The 19,330-nt window shown below is 43.9% G+C and overlaps 1 protein-coding gene across 1 annotated transcript in view; it reads right to left on the bottom strand.

Annotated features, from left to right (window-relative positions):
• HMCN1 (hemicentin 1) overlaps positions 1–19,330 on the bottom strand; it is a 165,321-nt gene that overhangs the window by 41,751 nt on the left and 104,240 nt on the right. The window contains 14 exon segments of the mRNA XM_009088425.4: positions 1,765–1,861; positions 2,288–2,475; positions 3,296–3,409; positions 4,975–5,178; positions 5,865–6,015; positions 7,595–7,740; positions 9,162–9,275; positions 10,201–10,374; positions 11,111–11,302; positions 11,711–11,797; positions 14,226–14,339; positions 16,507–16,674; positions 17,100–17,381; positions 18,012–18,173. Coding sequence (XP_009086673.3) covers positions 1,765–1,861; positions 2,288–2,475; positions 3,296–3,409; positions 4,975–5,178; positions 5,865–6,015; positions 7,595–7,740; positions 9,162–9,275; positions 10,201–10,374; positions 11,111–11,302; positions 11,711–11,797; positions 14,226–14,339; positions 16,507–16,674; positions 17,100–17,381; positions 18,012–18,173 — 2,193 coding nt within the window.

Raw genomic sequence — 19,330 nt, 5'->3', positions numbered from 1 at the left:
TTCATCTTCCACAGATGTGATTATTGGCAGTGGGTAATTTAACATACAAGGCCAAATCTCAGCTGTCTTTAATGAAACTTGCTTAAATTGTGTCAATGGTTGATTTCAATTTCTGCAACAAAAACACCCACAAATGTACCAGAGGTAACCTGCATATGCAAGTGTATCTGTATGTGCATAAAGACACAGTCAGGGGCTCAAATACAGCACAGCACTCAGCATGAAAATTACCTATTATCTCTCTGTTATTTTAAATCTGGGGGCTTATTTCCTATGTTTTAGAAGGTGTTATATTAGTTTTATTACTCAGATCATCTTTAGTATTAGATCATCTATAATATTTTATTTAAATTTATGAGAGCAGTTCTATTAGAAACACATAAAAATGCTGGGAAATGGCCTTTTTTTGTGACATTGACAAAAAACAGATCCTGCTGCTTACTGATAATGCATTTTCCTTAGTGCTTCACTCTGTGTGGTCTTTTCCTGAACAGCTACATTCTAATTTTTCAAATTAAACTGCATTAAGAAAAAATAGACCTAAGTTGGTAAAAGTGTTGAGTTAGAATTGAAACTTCATGCAAATATTTCTTTTAAGAGAATTGTATTTAGCCATAGTCACTAAAACCAGATGTTTTTAAGACAGAAGTTTAAATTTAAACACGAGTGTCAGGAAAAGTGAAATATTTTGATTTAAATGCAAAACTCACACATCAGGAAATCTGGGCAGACTCCACTGTCTGACCAAAAAATAATTTCCCAGAGAACAATTCTAGGGCAAATTCTTCCCACGACAACACTATTTTTGGCTAAGTGCATTACTGAGCAGCAAAAAGTGATATAAATCTGTGCCACGTAGTAGGTAAATTTGCTGCATGTGTGACAGAGGAAAAAATGCAATTATTCTGGGTGCAATAAGCTGACTCATCACTTTCCAGGGATGCTGGTATTGTCACTGGGTGGGAGAAAGGACAGCCCTTGTTTTCTGTGAGATAAAGCAGAAAAACATGTAGCTGCCAGTATTCCTTGTCAGGTTGAAACATGGAATGGTGCAGAAGAGTTAGTGGGAATGATACTTCCTTTCAGGATGGAAAGCTGAAAGTGGGCAGAAATAAAGGGGAGTCTGGTTTTTCTCTGAAATGTTAATTAGAGATGTCTTGATTTTCTGAAGTTATTGGGAGAGGGAAGGGGAGGTAGTGGAGACTTCTTCATGAAAAATGTCTTGGTTGTATTTGTCTTAGACTTCTGATGCCTAAAGCCAACATTTACTTTAACCCTATTGTAATTCCACAAGAAAACCAAAAATAGAGAACAGAAAGGAACCTCAAAGGGCACATTTCTAAAAATCAAGCATTTACAAGCTATGTACCTTTGCTTGATGCTTTCTGTCACTAATTTCTTTGAAAAAAATGCATTTTCTGAATATATCAAAACAGACTATAATCCAACCTACTTATAATTCATGATTCCAGGGCTCAGCAACCCCAACTGGGTGAACACAGCCACCACATAAGGCTCCCTCAATTACAATTCCCACCTTTCTGGAACCCATATGACGAGCCAAAACCAAGTGGTATCAAAAGCCATAAAATTGTCAAGGTACTTTAAACTGATACTTGAGTTCTGGTCTGTCAGAATCTCCATCACACCCAGTAGGACTCACATGAATGAAGCTGTGGGGGTCTGAGCACTCTGCTAAAAATAACACACCCAAGCTGAACCAGCATTTGACAGAAGACAGAAGTTATGCATGACAGTACTCACCATGAACATTGAGGTTAAAATATTTCTTGGCACTTCCAGCAACGTTTTCTGCAATGCAGACATACCTGCCAGTATCTGTTATTTGGGAATTCAAAATCTAAGGCAAAGAAAGACAAAATATGGCTTTGGAGCTAATATGTAGACAATTCACTGCCAAAGAAGCAAGTGGAGAAGATTAAGCCCAGCTCTCTGCTTTCATAGTTTTATTCAATTTCGTTCATCAATAGGCAGGAAGTTCTTCAGAATACACTATTTTCACTATTTGCTCAAAAAAAGTCAATAATATTTAAAAGTAAGTGATTTCAACTGATGTGATTCATAGCATGATCCCACAAATGGTTGGATCTGAGGAATTACATGGGAGTCAGAAGCAGCAGGTGAGGGACAGGAACAAAGGACAAAAACTCCTAAGGTGCTATTTGCAGCACCTTGTAGGAGAAAGAAAACACTTCCTACTCATCAAAGCCAGACAGTTTTTTGTTGCCAAAACCCAGTTTTTCCACCACAAAAAAGACGACACTACCTGTAACCTCCTTCCATTGGACACAAATGTATGTTTGTCATCCTCTGCCAGGAGCTGACCATCCTTCTGCCAGGTGATCCTTGGGGAAGGGCTCCCGCTGGGAATGCACTCCATGGCTGCCTCCTTGCTCACCAGCACAGTCACCTCCTCAGGCAGGTCCCCGTCGGCCCCTCTGATGGATGGAGGAGCTGCAGGGAGCAAAAGCGAGGAGAACACTCACTCAGCACCCCTCAGGTGGTTGTGAGATTAGACTGGGTTTGCAGGAGGAAAGAGTGAAACCTCCAGGGAATCCAGTGAACGATAAAGCCATCCCATGAGTAGTTCATCTGGAACAATTCAGCCTAACTCCAAGGACTCCAGCAGAACTACACTTATTCACGGCACACAGAGAGGAGAAGAGGTGAAAACTCATCTTCCAATTATTCCACTGTGTTCTTTGGCATCAAAATAAAAGATGATTTCCAAGGCAGGAGCCCATTGTAACAATAAATCAGTATTTTCAGTGGTATAACACCGCCATAAAAGCAAAGAAGTGTTTCCCAAGGCTAAAGCACTGACACATCAACAGACACAAAAGGCCATCCAAATGATTGTGCAGGTATTCATTAATCTAAATCCTCAGTTCCCTTCAGGCTTTGGGAGTTCTGCAGGAATTGCAGAAAATGATGGGCAAAATAAAGAAAGAGAGAAAAGCCTTGGCTGGTCACAATTCTCAATGGGAAACTGGAGAGAGAACAAGACAAAACCTGGATTTTTACCTATGGCTTTTTTTTTCTGGTGAATGGTGAGAGCTGTAACACAACTGAGCTCCTGTAACAATAATCTTCACACAAGGAACTAAAAACTTCAACACTGTTCACACAAATCTGTACAGCTCCAGCACCCTAAACACATTAACATCATTGCTTACAAATGAACATTAAAACCACTTGGAACTCCTGGACTGTAATGGTTGGTTATTTTGCACAGAACCCTTTTTCTGGCACTCAGAGGAGAAGGGGAGCTCACAGAGCACTCGGACGTCGTAGCGGATGGAGTCTTGCCCCGCCTCGTTGACCGCCACACACGCGTATCTGCCGGCGTCCGCCGCGCGCGCCCGCGCGATCTGCAGCACCCGGCCTCCTGCAAACCAAAGGCCAAGGCAGCATCAAGCACTCTCCATCAGCTCCACACCACATCCCACCAGAGACCTGAGCAAGCAAATTTATGAATGGTCAGCATTTGGTCTGAATTATAAGTAGCTAAAGGTTTTTATTTCCCGGCTACTTTTTCTCCAGGCGGATAGCTGGAGTGCAGCCATGCTCATACTCAAGTGTTAGAAAAAAACAATTAATTCCACATACACAAAGATCATGCTGCAGCAATATGTAGCCAGGCATTACTTTTCCATCAAAAATAGAAATATTTCTGTAAGATGGCACAGAACTAACAGGCAAAAGGAAATATAAGCACAGAATATTCTGTTCCAAACTGAAGAGATTCACTTCTGAGGCTCAGAGGTACTTTTCACTCTATTCTTCATAAAAGCATAGCCATATACATACCTCCAGAAGGAGAGGAGGTCTTAGGAATACACTTTGGGAGTATTTGTCATTGCTCTCTCAAGAGATGAACAAGCAGGTGTCCCCCTTTTACCACTGCCCTTCCTTAAACACTCCATCCCAAACCATCTCTGTATAGCAACACTCATGACTGCAGGCAGCTCTTTTCCCTCCCCACAAGCTTAAGTAGGGGATTATGGCCATTTTTCTCCTGCAAACATGCTTTCTATACCTCCCCCCTTGGTTAAGAGGCTTTTCTACTCCAATTATCTTTTTGTCAAAGCAAATTTAATAAGGAAATAATCAGGAACACATCAGAGAGAAGGTATCATGGCTGCATTTTATTTTGCAACACACTGAAGTGTCCAAGACCAGGTTGGATGGGGCTTGGAGCAAGCTGGGATAGTGGAAGGTGTCCCTGCCCATGGGACAGGGGGGTGGAATGAGATGGGCCTTAAGATTCCTTCAAACCAAACTGTTCTGCAATTCCATGATTCACTGTGAGAGTTCAGTGGTGACAGTCACACCATTTTAGGAACTTCTTAAATTTAAGAAAACAACTTAAGGCCAAGGACTGGAGAGAAACATTTCCAGCTAATGAAGTCTGAAAAGAATATTAAAGAAGCATTCTGAAGGGGAGAAGTGTGCCATCACTACACAAATACCAGCACTAAGACCATTTCTTAATCACAGAATCATTGATCTGTTTGGGTTAGAAGGGACCTTAGAGATCATCCAATGCAACCCTCTGCCATGGGCAGATACACCTTCCACTATCCCAGCTTGCTCCAACCTGACCTTGGACACTGCCAGGGATCCAGGGGCAACCACAGCTTCTCTGGGCACCCTGTGCCAGGGCCTGCCCACTCTCATAGCCAAGAATTGCTTCCCAATATCCCATTCTCTTTTAATTTGAGTCCATACCCCCACCTTGAGTCCTGTCCCTCCATCCCTTGTAAACAGTCTCTCTCCATCTTCCTTCTCAGCCCTTCAGGCACTGGAAGGCCACAATGAGGTCAGCCTGAAGCTTCTCCTCTCCTCTCCAGGAGAACAATCCCAGCTCTCCCAGCCTTTCCTCACAGGAAAGGGGCTCCATCCCTCTGATCACCTCTGTGCAGGGCTAGAGAGTGCCAGCTGAACACCCACCTGGCAGGATGAGCACTCTGTCACTGGAGCTCAGGGGATGCCCATCCTTAAACCATGTGAGCACAGGGGGAGGAACGGCGTTGGTCTCACAGTATAGTGAGAGGGGGTTGTTGACAATTACATCTTTACTTTCTCCACCTCTTTCTGAATCCACCATGTTCCCAGCTTCCCATTCCCTGTAAGACTTTTGGAAGCTAGGAGGAACTACCACAAAAAAGAGGAATAATGTTAGCATTTTGCAGCAGAAGTAGCTCATTTTAAAGTCAAGAAACAAGAAGGTATTGTAATGTTCAATAGCAGCAATAAAAAGTAAGTGTATTAAATAAACCCCTCCCCCCACATTAAGCTACTCAGGAAAACTCTAGTTCTTCTAGAATGATCAATTGAGCAATTTACTGAGTATTTTTTGAAGGGCAATAAATAACAGTGAAAGATGACCTGGTAACAAACACAGAGGGAATTCATCAACAAAAATACTTTAAAAATGTGGTATCTGGTTTCACTCAAGCTCTCATTTTGTCTAAATTTTCAGAAATTATTCATGATTGTTTCCTTGTATTTGCACACAGTAGGCCAATAGGATGCTTATGTCTGGGGCCTCCAAATACTACTTGAAACAGAAAAGTGAAGTATGTCTTAGTTCAAAACACATTAAAAACTTTAATGGCGTTTAGAGGACGATCAGAGTTCCTATGTCCTTGCACTGATTTCACAAACACAACATTAAAAAGAATAATCAAATACTACATGTCAGCAATGAGCAAAATATCCCTGAAAACACAAAAGCATTGGGTCTAACCACGTAAGGGTAAAGGACCTAAAATTATTAATTCCAACATCCCAGAACACTAAAAAAGCAGGCTACCAGGAGAATTTTATTACCCTTTTACCTTGTATATTTACATCAAATTCCAGCTCATCCTCCCCAGCAATGTTGGAGGCCAGACAAGTGTAGCGCCCCGTGTCTGACACCTGGGCCTCCTTGATGTGCAGGGTGTGGCCACTGCTCTGGATCAGGACATGCTCATCTGCCTGCAGTGGCTGCAATGTCAATTCAAATGAACATTAATACTCAGTAAAGAACACACCAGAAATAGCCAGATTTGTGGTAGTGATATTGAGTAAACTCAATCAAGCTCCAAGTTCCTGGAGAAAATTTTCTTTTCATGGTTGTCAGAAACTCTGCATCTTCATCTTTCTGATTGTGGTGGCTAGTCTCCTCAAGGATGTGATTTTCCATCACTCCTAGCCCCAGGATGCTGCTGAGAGGAGCAATGCCATCCCATCAAGCCAGTTCTCTTGTGGCATTGGATTCAATCAGGCTGATCCAACCCCTGAACTCACTGGCCAAGCTTCCAATACCTGGAAAATTCCCAGCTTTTTGTGAGGGGAACAAATGGATCTAACCTATCCTACAGATCTGCTGCCAGCAAGGACATGGTTTGAACACAGAATAGACAAAGCAGCAGCACAGAGAGACCCAGGATTAGATCTTCCTGTGCCCAAATGTGGCTCACACATGACAGCAGAGGCAGCAGGGACACAGCCTGTGTGTCCAGAATACATTACATGTGCTCATCTACATCAGCAGCCTGGTCTAGTGGGAGGTGTCCCTGCCCATGGTAGGGGTGGAACTGGATGGGCTTTGAGGTCCCTTCCAACCCACACCATGCCACAAGCCCAGGCTTCCATGCTTAGGGAGTCAGCACTGAACTCCAGTCCTGCAGGGGAGAATTCATTCAGTCCATGGACAGGAATGAGAGCCTTTCACCCAGGGAGCACCAGCTGCTGTGCCAGTGGCAGTCAGGTGTGCACAGTCACTGCTTTTGGGGACCTCTTAACTCCCCAAATTGAGTTTTTCTTTGGCAATACAGTCAGGATTCCCAGGGATCCCAGAACAGCAGGGCACACCTGAAACAGCCAGTGGGTGATCATCCAGGTTATTCCCACATGCTTGTTAAATCCAGGAGGAGCTGTTCCACAATGAGTGCCCTACCAAGAACAACTCAAGCAAAAGATTACAGTCTCCTTTCTTACAGAAGAGCAGCACAGTTCCTTTTTTATTCATCCCCTGTGCTGTATTTCAGTGTGTCCCCGTGGCCCTGCCCTTCCCAGCTCCCCAGACAGATTCATGGAGCGCTGTGTGTGGCAGAACTTGTGCCTCACCCCCCTCGGAGCAGCCAGATGCTCTTGTGGCTTTGTGAGCTCTGCCAGGACCAAGGGGGAGGCTCTGCAACTTCTGCAAGGGCAGCACTTGAGAGAACCATCTGTAAATAACAGGGCCTTTGGGGGCTTTACACAACAGCCACGGCCCTATGGTCACACCATGGGATGCTCCTGCCAAGAAGGGCACTCCCTCTCCCAGCAAAGGCCAGTGCCAGGCCTGGCAACTCCAGTCCCGGTGTCTCAGGCACTGCCAGGCACACAGCAAAAGCCAGGATGTTGATTTGCAAAGGTCTGGGTGCCAGCAAACCCCAAACTGCTGGGCAGTGCTTCTGCCAGCAGCAGGGAGTGACAGTGACTCCTGCTCTCTGTATGGATGCTATTTCCAGGGACAGGGAACATACAGATGTCCCTGTCCCACATCTCCTCAGAGGAAGGAATAAAGTTTGTGACTGGCCTGTCCATCCTTGTACCAGCTGATGGCAGCAGCAGGAATGGCGTGAGCTTCACACTCCAGGGTCAGGCTGTGGTTCACTTTGATCTTCACCTCCTTGGGGGACAGCCCTGCCCCTGAGACATCCCCTTTGGCAATGGTGGGTGGAACTGCACACAGACAAAGGCAGAGAGGGGACAGACTGTCATGGCTTACTGGCTGCTGCAGCATTTCAACATTAACTAAGATGATAACCTCCTGGAAAGCAAGCATTCCCCCAATAAACTGCCTCTTGCCCACAGCCAAATGCCAAATTATTACTTTGATAGATATATATATATGTATGTATTTTCAGCTATTTTTAGTACAGTTATTATGTACAAAAATATACAAAATTGTGTTCAACACTTTTAAACATGCAGGTTTTTAAACATGCAAACCTGACTACAGCCCTACCTAAGTACAGCACTTCATTATTAAACGCCTGGCTTCAATTCTATCAAGTTCAGGGTATTGTAGTCATTAAAGAGCATTTTAATGGAAACTAATATTCCAAGAAACATATGTTTGATCACAAGTCCACACTCAGCATAGCTGGTCAAAACTCAGTATTTCCACTGAAATCCCAGTGTTGCAAAATCCTGTTTCTTTCTGAATCAGAAGGAAAATAGAATGTTTCAAAATTCTTCAGCTGCCCCCCAGCTTGGTCTCATAATATTTTTGAAACTATGTAAAATGCTTTCAGAGAATTTTCTACTCCTCTTTTCCACTGGGAACTTTTAAATTTTCCCCTAATACTTACAGTATCCTAATAACTGAGAGTTGCAATGGCATTTGGGGGTGGAGGGCATTACATTCCCACACAGCCATGCATTAGTAATGAACTCATTTGTCACCTTCTCGTTATTCCAAATCCAGAGGGGCCTTATTAAGGACTTGGTGTAATTAAATAACAGTATGGGTACTGTAAGGAAGCAAACCAACTCCAAATCAGACTGGGAAATCTTAAAAAAAAGGTAAAAATCACGCTTGACTGAGCCCATAATGAAGAGTTTGAGCATAAAAATTGAGTAGGTAGAGATTCTCAAAGGAAAATGTGCTGACAGAAAGACTTGAACAGGAAAACTTTTGTGCATACGGGATCTTATGGAAGGATATAAAAATAGTATCCTTCTGTTTTGCCTTCCTCAATAAAGTGTCCCATCAGATGTTAGAGGCCCACTCCTGTTTTTCTAAAGTGGTTTCTGTGCTCAGGAGATTCTCTGCTCACATCTCCCATTGTGCTGCACTCATCTGACCTGAAAATCAGCTCCAAAAGAAGCATTTCAGAGGAAATTGGAGTTCAGTGTTTCTTAAATATCCTCCCCTGAGTGACATAAAGGCTTTTAGCACAACTGCAGCATTGCAAAGGATGCAACAATCAACTTTTCTGGTGTCTTTCCTCCAGCAATGCCAGAGCTAATACAGATGTTTGCTCAGCAAAGCCATTAATAGGAAATCTTGTATTCACCAGGACAGATAACACTGCAATGGGGAAAATGGAAGAATACAAAACTAGAAGAAATTCCAAAAACTGAAAGCATTGCCATACTGTAGACTTTCAATTCATAGTGCCTCAGTGTCTCCCCAGCCTCGTTTGTGGCTATGCAAGTGTATTTTCCAGCGCTGTCCTGCTGGGCATTCAGGATCTGCAGGGTCCGCCCACCTGCCAAAGACACAACCTTTAACAGCACTCACACCACACTCCTGCCTCCCAGTTATTTAAATACTTCCTTCAAGCATGCTTCCAACCCTTTGGTCCAAAATCTGCCCTTTGAAAAGCAGAAAATCTGACTGCTTACTATGCTTACTTCCATGTGTAACAAATGAGTGCATGATTCATGGCAGTGCCATGGATCACAACTCCAGCTGCTTATGGATTCTTGGGAAATTTGTTAAGAAATTTCATCAAGAAATTTGTGCAGGGAATTTCTTGAGGATACTTAGCCAAGACTCATTCTTTCACTGAACACTTGCAGTTAACAAGGTAAGGTACTTGTACATCTAGAGTACTCCAGTGTTCCCTCTGAAGCTTGTTCCCATTTTCCACCTCCACAGATAGTAGGAAGAAATTATTCTACTAACTAAAAATGGCAAACTACTAATGACCTAGAAAAGTCCCACCTCATTCTCTTTATTAATTTATTTTCCATCTAATTTCTACACTTAATTGCAAGTCATTTATATTCATCCATAACTCATATGAATTTCCCATCATTTAGCTTGATGGTACAAAACGATAAATACATAATAAAACAGAAATAAACAATCAGTTAATGTGAAGTACTTAAAAATATTGGAATGGGAAGTGCTAGAGAAGTACAAAGAATCCCAGAATGGTTTGTGCTGGAAGGAACTTAAAAGCCCATTCATGGGCAGGGGCACCTTCCACTAGCCCAGGTTGCTCCAAGTCCCATCCAGCCTGGCCTTGGACATTTCCAGGGATGGGGCAGCCATAGCTTCACTGGGCAACCTGTGCCAGTGCATTACACTTAATAGAAATATATTCTTTTTTTTTTAAAGAAGTCTGTAACAGAAAAACATGCAATAAAAAGGATCAGGTGTTACTTCTCAATAAGAACAGAGTTTACCTGGCAGAATGCGGATGTTTCTGCTGGACTCTAAGGGATTCCCATCTTTCAGCCAGGTGATGGTGGCTGGGGGGTAGGAATAAGCTTCACAGACCAGTGAGGTGGGGCTGTTGAGGATAACGGTGATATCCTCTGCATTCCCTTGGCTGTCTGCCCCCACGATGCTTGGAGCCACTGGGAACAACAAAATCAGTAACCACAGGGAGGAAAGTTCCTCTCTGAAAAGCCTTTTCTGGTCCCTGTTCAGTCCAGGAATCTGGCTGCAGCCTCAGCTAGCTGGGGGGTGGTCCTACAAGAAGCACCTAAACCCAGACCCAGATAAGACTCAGCTGGTTTTATGTTTTGTCCTGAAGTCAGCAGTGACCCCAAACCAGTGGAATTCACTACCACCCGTGCTTTTGTCAAGCACAGCTCCCCAGGAAGCCAGCCATCACTCCCTGAGCAGAGCTGCTGCTTGATGATCCTGGAAGGAGGGATAAGGCTAGGAACAAGGGCGTGGAAAACAAACTCACCATTGTTTGCACTTCGTTGTGCAATAACCCTCATGGGGGAAAAAAAAAAAAACAACCAAAAAAATGAGGAGTGCAGATGGTTTCAGCTTTTCTGAAGAGATCACAATCTGAAATGCTCTTCAGATGCTCCTTGCTTGAATCACAATAAGCCAAAGTGCCGTCCTGCCCATTCCATAAGGACGACACCCTGTGAAGGCTCCCTGTGTTCCAGCTCTGCTGTCTAAAGCACAGCACTGGTGTTTATAAAACCACTATCACCTATCAATTACTAAGATGTAAAATTCTAATCACAGACAGGCAACTTGTGCACTGCTGCCAAAAAAGCCCTACAGAATTCCAGCAGGACTCTTTCTTGCTGAGCTGCCTGTTCCTCTGGCAGAGGCAGCCCAGCTGCTCACCAAGCACATTGAGGCTGTAGGTTTTGCTCCTGTCCCCAGCCGTGTTGGATGCCACGCAGGTGTAGCGCCCCGTGTCCAGGAGCTGCGCCTCGGAGATCTGCAGGGATCGCCCGCTGGACACGATCCTGGGATCTCCAGCCTCAGCCAGAGCCTGCCCATCCTTCAGCCATGTGACCTGTGGCATGGGGTTGCCTTGATGGAGTTGGGAAAATGGCAAACATGAGTTGGTGCATAACCTCTAGGATATACCAAGACTTCTGATAAACAGGAAAATACAGTCTCAGGTGTGCTTTTCATGTATATTCAAGGAGGGAAGTTTTGGAAAATGCATCCTGAAGTCCCTGAACCCCCTGAAGTGATATACCCCTCCTCTGAAATTCCACAGACCTTTGGAGAAGAAATATCACAGCAACATCCCTCTCGGTTCATCTCATCCAACCTTTACAAGGAGTGCTTAGTCCTGCTCTAAGCACCACAGTTAAATCCAAGATTTAAAAATCCCACTGAACTGAAATCCTGTTGAAAACAGGCAGTACAGCACCAGTAGTGATCTCACCATGGCTTTGATGAGCAAAGGGAAATCATAACCTGTTCTTTTACCTGTCACCTCACACGTCAGAGTAACTCTGTGCTTCTCCTTCACTTTCACATCTTCCAGAGCATTTTCCCCCACAATCCCTGGAGGCACTGCAACAGTCAAGGACACAACATCAGCATGGTTTCCTTGCAACAGTGAAATACAACAGGCTGCTTGATGATGCTGCTAGGAGGGATGAGCCCAGGATAACAGGATTAGGAAAACAAACTCACCACTGTTTGTGTTTGGTTACACAGTAACTGCCGGAAAAAATCAAGAGCAATACAACAGATTCCCAACAAGTGGATGCTGTGCCATGGCTGAGCAGTGTTCTCTGCAAATACAGCTAGTTCCATATGGGAATGAACCACTACCTAGGTCTAAAGGCACCTTGCTGTGGTACAAATTACTTTTCTACAGAGAAGTAGAAGATAAAATCCCTAAAATACCTACCCCAGCCCCCCCAGACAGCCAACCCAAGGCAAGGAAACTCCTACTGTATGGCTGATGTGGCTGACATGTTTCCAAATTATCCTGATCAACTTGTGCTTTTGGATGTGGAGGGCAGATTATGAGCATGCTGGGGTGCAGCTATGCTGGTTAAAAGCTGTGATCAATTATTTCTTCAAGGTAGAGGCATTTGTAGATCAGGCCAAAAGAAACTGGCACTTCAAGTCAAAGTAGGCATGGAGTGTAACAGGCTGAAAAGGGCATCTGTAGTTATTAGAAAGCAGCTCTATCTCCAGGAGATATAGGAAATTTTATAACAAAAATGTCAGAGTAAGGAACCTGATTTATATTTTAATAATCCTGCAAAATGCAAACTTTCAGTCTAGATAGAAGACCTAAGAAAAAAGTAATTAAAATACATTTAATATTAATATATTTAATAGCTTATTTGTGATCTAGCTCGTGGCTGGAAGCAAATATTATATAAAAGCAAGAATCATGGAATTCATTGTCAACAGAGACAAGAATGTTATGCCAGATTTCTGATAACTAAGGAAGGGTTCAAACTTGAGTGAAGGAAACAGATGAGGGAAAACAAATCTTAAAATCATAAAGTTCAGGACTTAAGTTAGGCCAGAAGTTTCTATTATTCATAAACAAAGACAGCAATTCATTGCTTTGACTCCAAAATAATACAGCAAGTCGTCAACACATCTTAATTTCAAAAATATGGCAAAGCCACACCAAACCCTTTTAAAATATCTAAATATTGTGCTTATTACACCAAGCTCTGTCTGCAAACTACTGTGCCTCTGATGATAACCCAGAAAAACCCTGGCATGTCTGTGTACAGTTCCCACTGACAGTGACTGGTGAGGATTCTGTGCCACTGTCAGGACCCATTCCAGTAACTTTCCTCAAGAAAGACTAAGAAATTATTGGGGGAGGGAAGAGAAGACTGAACAATGGAATTTTCCACTTGAAATCAGCTTCATTGAGCATTTTTCCTCAAGGAAAACAAAGCCTATGCAATAGATTCCCAGAACCCTCAAGAACACCCTGCTACTAAAACCCTCCAAAGAAAACAGTCGGACAATGAATGCTTTCCAATGTTTATCCATCTCTTCCATTCTACCACACTTACACTTCCATGAGCTCATCAAATAAACATGAACTGACTTGAACAGGAGTTATCATTTACTGGCTGAATATGCCCAAGTCAGCTGAAGGCAAGGGAAGATGAGGGTGCTCAGCACCTCAGAGAAAAGAAACTGAGAACAAAATTCTACACAGAAACGTTGAGAGAAAACTTGCACTGTGCCAGACCTAACAGTTATTGATAAAAATAACAGTTACTAAACCAAAAAGTAGTGTTTTCTGGGGAAACTGATTTGCAAAACTAAGCAATGTGATAGAATAATACATTAATGGCTCCATATAGCATCTAAAGAGCCTGCTGTACAACTCCTGGTCTAAGGGCATCAGCAGGATCATCCCCTACCACATTGGTTTATATACTCCGTCATACTAAAAGCTCTGCTGAATAAAGGTTTCCACTGTACTGGAGTTGGAATTGCTGACCCTGGAGAAGGAAAGGCTCTGGGGAGACTCTGGAGATGGAGAGGGACTTTGGACAAGAACCTGGAAGGACAGGACAAGGGGGAATGGTTCCTACTTCCAGAGGGCAGGGATAGATGGGATACTGGGAAGGAATTTTTCCCTGTGAGGGTGGGGAAGTTGTGGCACAGATTGCCATCCCTGAAAGTACCCAAGGCCAGGCTGGATAGGGCTTGGAGCAACCTGGGGTAGTGGTGCTCATGGGGAGGGGGTGGGGTGGTTAGAATGAGATGTGCTTTAAGGTCCCTTCCAACCTAAACCCTTCCAGGTCTCTATGATTCTATGTAGAAGAAGCTTCTCTTTACAACCTAAATTTTCTGACTATGGTATCAAATTCACTGTTTTTCCCACTAAGGATGTTTATTTTGGCATAATATTTTTTAAAATGCCAGCAAAGCATACAGAATGCTCTACCCCTTCCTTACAGTACAAACCCCTCTCTTGCTGCCCCAAACCCAAGCAGGTACTCACCCAGGACAGAGAGGTAGAAGTCCTTCCTGGCCTCTCCTGCAGCGTTGGTCACCACACAGGTGTAATGTCCCTCATCTGCCACACCCACGGGGCTGAGCCGCAGTGTCCGGCCCCCTGAGACAGCCAAAACAGCATCAGAGTCCTGCCCTGCCACCCAGCACCATCCCAGGGCTGGGCAGGGCACACACACCCTGCCCTGCCACCCAGCACCATCCCAGGGCTGGGCAGGGCACATGCAGCCTGCTCCACTGCATGGGATTCATGGATTGGCACTTAGGACATGGCAGCAATGCTGTGCTTGTAGCACACACTGCTGGGCAGGAAACTGGGACAGCACACAGTGCTTCAGACAGCAAGGTTTTGACTCACAAGAGTGCTGTGCTGTACTGAGATTCTAGATGAATATTCAGTAAAATTAATAATGCCTCATCAGTGCTTTTTATGTGTGTACACACAAAAATAAGCTTATTTCTATAAATACCCTTAAGGTATTTTCATAGATAAGGAATAAAATTCCACCTCTCCTTTCTTGCATTTGCATCAATAATAATAATAACAGCTGACAATTGCACTGGTTTACATGCAATGGTTTGAAAGAACAGATTCTTCCTGACTTTGTAGTTGTCAAGTCATGTTTGCACAGACATCTTCATTTAAAAGGAAGATTTGCAAGTATGTTTGAGCAAAGATGAGGAATACCCCTGCTTTGCCACCACAGAGTAACTTCTCTTTCCTTGCTTTTTGGCAGAGGAACAGCAGAACAGACATAAGGGAGCATCTGAGTGTGAAGCCAAAGGCAGCAGCCAACCAGCAGCTTTTCCCAGTGTCTGGTTAGCAACATTCCCTAATCCACCACACCTGCCCTGGGCAGCTCCTGCCTGTGGCTATAGTGGAGAAAGTGATGATCCTGGTCATGCACTTGGAGGAACAGACTACTGAGCTGGTTACTGAATGTGCCTCTGCCCAAGGAATCCTGCCTGCTGGAGGGAGCACTGGGAGACTGAAGGAGGCTCAGGTCTGCCAGCCTCATGTCTTCCTGATCCACCCATCCACCCCTGCACAAGGCCAAAGCAGAGGCAGAAACTTGCCTGCAGGAGGTTGACTGTGACCTTCCCTGGCATGACACACCCAGCCCTCCAGTGCTGAGGCAGGACAGATTTTCTACATTTGGCTAAACAAAAGTTCTCCTTCCTAAAGTCCATGTGCAGGGCCAGGAGCTGGACTGGATGGTTCTTGTGGGTCCCTTCCAGCTCAGGATATTCTGTGATTCCATGATCTGAATTAAATGACTAAAAGTTGCCAGCAGTGTGTCCACACACTGAAATTATATACAATGCCAAGAATGTTTTCAGTCAACAGAACCAAAATCTTGCTTTGGCAAAGTATTTAAACCCAAAATTAAAGGAGGATTTTTGTTGTTGTTTTTTACAGCTTTACAAGCACAAATAAAGCTCCAAGTGCCATGCTGGCTACAGTTCACTACCACAACACGTGGCTTTCTGAACCACAGTTTGGAGGAAAACAAAGCCCTGAGCCCTGGCGTGTTTCCCCTCCCACACAGCCAACATCCAGAGACAATAAACATCTTTTTGTCTCTCTCTTCCTGACACTCAATCCGGGAGGTGAGATTAGTGTGGGTGTAGAAATCAACAGAGAGGATAGAAACAATCAAGCCCAGAAGATGTTATTTTTGTTGATGGCAACTTGACACAGAAGGGAATGCAGAGCAGCTCCCAGAGCCAGGTTCATACTGGGAAATAATCACACACCCACTCCTTTTTCCACACACCATATGCAAAAATGAGAAAGCATAGGACAGGACTTTCTGTAACATTAAAAGCTGCACTCATTAAAATATCCTGAAGCTTACCAGCTTCAAATGCAGTCTTAGCTGAGCTCTTAAACACCTTCCAGCTCTTTACCTGTCTGATAATTTTCTTAGGTTCATGATACAGGCTTTGCATGACAGCTATCATAAAACTTCATAAAAAGTTATTGTCATGAGATTTCTACTTTCCAGTGGCAAATCCAAGGCCAAAGAAACAACACAGCCAGAAATGCTTTTACATGCACTCATTTCTGAGGCTCTCTTTCTGAGACCCATAGAAATTAGAGATGGGCTTTGGTTTTTGTCATTTCTTCTTTCAAATATTTTTCTTCTTTAAATGGTAAAACAACTGTGAAGAGGAAGAGGTGGAGAAAAATACATAGGAGAGATAACGAAGTGTATTTTTGGGCATGACAAAGTGAGATATTGCCATGTGCCCTCCAGCTTTTGTACCTGAGAGGATTCGCACTGAGCTGTTCAAGGTGATGGGCAATCCATTCTTGAGCCATGTGATTGCTGGCAAGGGGATTCCTGAGGCTTCACAAACCAGGGAAATGGGATTCTTCTCCACAGTGCTGATGTTTTCAGGCAGCTGCAGGTAACCACCAATACTTGGGGGAACTAGAGCAAAGAGTAGGGAAAAGCCATACTTCAGATCAAGTACAAATTTGTTTTGCTCACAAAATGTTGCGTCACCCAAATATTAGTTTACTGAGGCTGAGTAGCAGGATGGTCTTGGTTAAACCTTAATTTCTCTCTCCAACAACAGAATATTTCCCACCATGACATTCACCCCAGTATAATGTAAAATTGTACCATATCCTGGTTATCTTGGGAGATGAAGCAACCTGGGGTAGATTGATATTAACAGAAAGAGGGCTAAAATTTTAAAATATTCAGGAGTTATAAACCAGGATTTGGGCTTTTCCTTACACTGCAGCTAGAGCTGCATCCCCTGCAGCAGATCCAGGAGGTGCACTGAGCTGCACACTATTGCTTGGCCACTCAGTGGTGAATTGCCAGTGCCCCAGGTGGCCCCCACTCACCGTGGACGCTGAGGTCGTATTTCCTGTCAGCCAGCCCGGCGGCATTGGTGGCCACGCAGACGTAGAGGCCGGTGTCGGACACCCGGGCGCTCTGCAGCCGCAGGACACGGCCCCCGGCCAGCACTGTCACCTCCCTGCCACTGCCCAGCGCCCGCCCGTCCTTCAGCCACATCACTGCTGGCTCAGGAATGCCCTGAGCCTCGCACTCCAGGGATATTTCACTTCCCTGAGTGACAATGACCTCTGACGGGTGGGGACCACTGTTGGATATAGTTGGTCGAGCTAGGGAAGAACAAGAGACACGGTCAGTGTAGGAGTCAGCTGGAAGCTGCAACTTGAGACCTGCTGCTGAGTCAATTTTTCAGAGCAGCAAGACTAGTAAAAGGCAAATCAGCTCCTTTCCCCTGCTCCCACAGCATAATGTAAAAATGGTTTTTAAAGTATTAATTTACAGGCAATTTTTAAAATACAAACAAAAGAAAAAAATTAAATTAAAAGAGACTGTCCCCGCACTATCAATCCCTACAGATTTTGGAAGATTTTCTTCTTTGTGGGACTGTTTAAAAATACCTCCTTTTATTCCCAACAAAAATATAGTAAAGTCTAAGGGAATTAAGGGAAATCTAAGTTCATTCAGTTGTCATCACTACTTCAGCTTGGGGACAAGACTAAAGGGGTTACATCAGTGGACTGTGCACTTTCAACAGGAATATGCAATGTCTTGGTCAAGCTACAGGTCCAAATTGCCAAAATTTTAATGACGTAACACTCTCCTTGAACTGCCTCTAAACAGTCCTACAGGCAGCACTCCATCTCTGGAGACCCTGCAGCTCAACATCACTGCCCAGCTCACACTCCTGTAACATTACTGCACAACTGGCAAACTGTGATGAGAGTTTTCCTGGCACTTACTGTACACTTGCAGGCTGTACTCTTTGGTGGCACTCCCAGCCACGTTTGAAGCAATACAGGTGTAAGATGCAGCATCAGACCTGTCAGCAACTGCAACCTGGAGCTGTCTGCCCCCAGACAGCACCCGCACCCTTCCCGATGGCTCCGGCACCACAGGAGAGCCTGCAAGACACCTTCTGTCACATAAAACCACACAAGTGGCCAGGGGTAAATTAAATTCATGTGGTGTGAAGTCCACTGGCTCATTCAAAAGGACCGAGTTGCACATTTGCCCATTTTAGAAGTACTCTGTAAGAGTTTTTCCAGAGAGCAGGAACTTTACACAAGCAGATCCTGAGTACTTTCTGCATTCACCACTGATTTCATGGCAAACCCTGAGCTAAAGCACACTGACTCTCCCCCACATCCATCCAGAGTTTGGAACACCTCCACTGAGTAGAAAGCTCAGCACTTTCAGTAAAAGATGACTCATTTTTCAGTGTATAATTGTCTCATTCATCAGAGCCAGTGCTTAGAAACATAAAATTTAGTTTCACACTATCTGTGTGTTGTGTGTCACAGGCTTCTTCTCAGGAAATCCTCAGCAGAAACATAACAGCAAACTCCCACTGCATTCTCTGAGCAGATTCTTCTGTCTTGGAGACCTCGTGATTATCCATTTTCATCTTTCCAAACTGTAGGGAGACTTCCTAACAGAAGGAATGCACCTGCCATGGATACCTCTAACAAGCTGAATCTTCATTTCCCTCTTGTGCTTTCAAGTCTCTCTACAAAGTGTACCAAATGTCAAACATGCTGAAAAAAACACCCTTCCTTTCTAACTGCATTTTTAGACTTTCTAGCATGTTTAAGTCTCCTTCCTTCCATTAAGTGTACACACGTTACCCTTGCAGTGCATTCACATGTCATACAAGGCCTTTCTGGCTTCCAAGAGACAGTTTAAAAAGAACTTCCTGTTCTCTGAAAACGTTATGCATTGGAAAAAGTGTTCTGCAATTAAAACCTGCTCTTTCCATGAGCCAAAATTAATTAAAACAAGTACATACGATATTGAATTGTTCTGCTTAGAAAAACACAAATATAAGTAAGATTGATTAATAACACAAGAATTACCACACTGGAAAAGTAAATTATCTTATTTTGTCCTGTATTCTCTCTCCAGGAGTGCTAAAAGAAGGTGCTGAAAACAGCTGGCTTTGTCTGCCAACCCCTAAAGAGGTGTTTGGCAATGTAACTTTGACCCCTAAAGCAAAAGGTGTGCAGATTACTCTTGAATAAGATGGGAGGAGAGAAAGGGTTTGGTCAATCCCCAAAGCAAC

The sequence above is a fragment of the Serinus canaria genome, chromosome 8 (genome assembly GCF_022539315.1).
Source record: "Serinus canaria isolate serCan28SL12 chromosome 8, serCan2020, whole genome shotgun sequence".
NCBI lineage: Eukaryota > Metazoa > Chordata > Aves > Passeriformes > Fringillidae > Serinus > Serinus canaria.
Note: the sequence above shows the minus strand (reverse complement) of the source record. Positions and strands in the feature narration are given on the sequence as shown.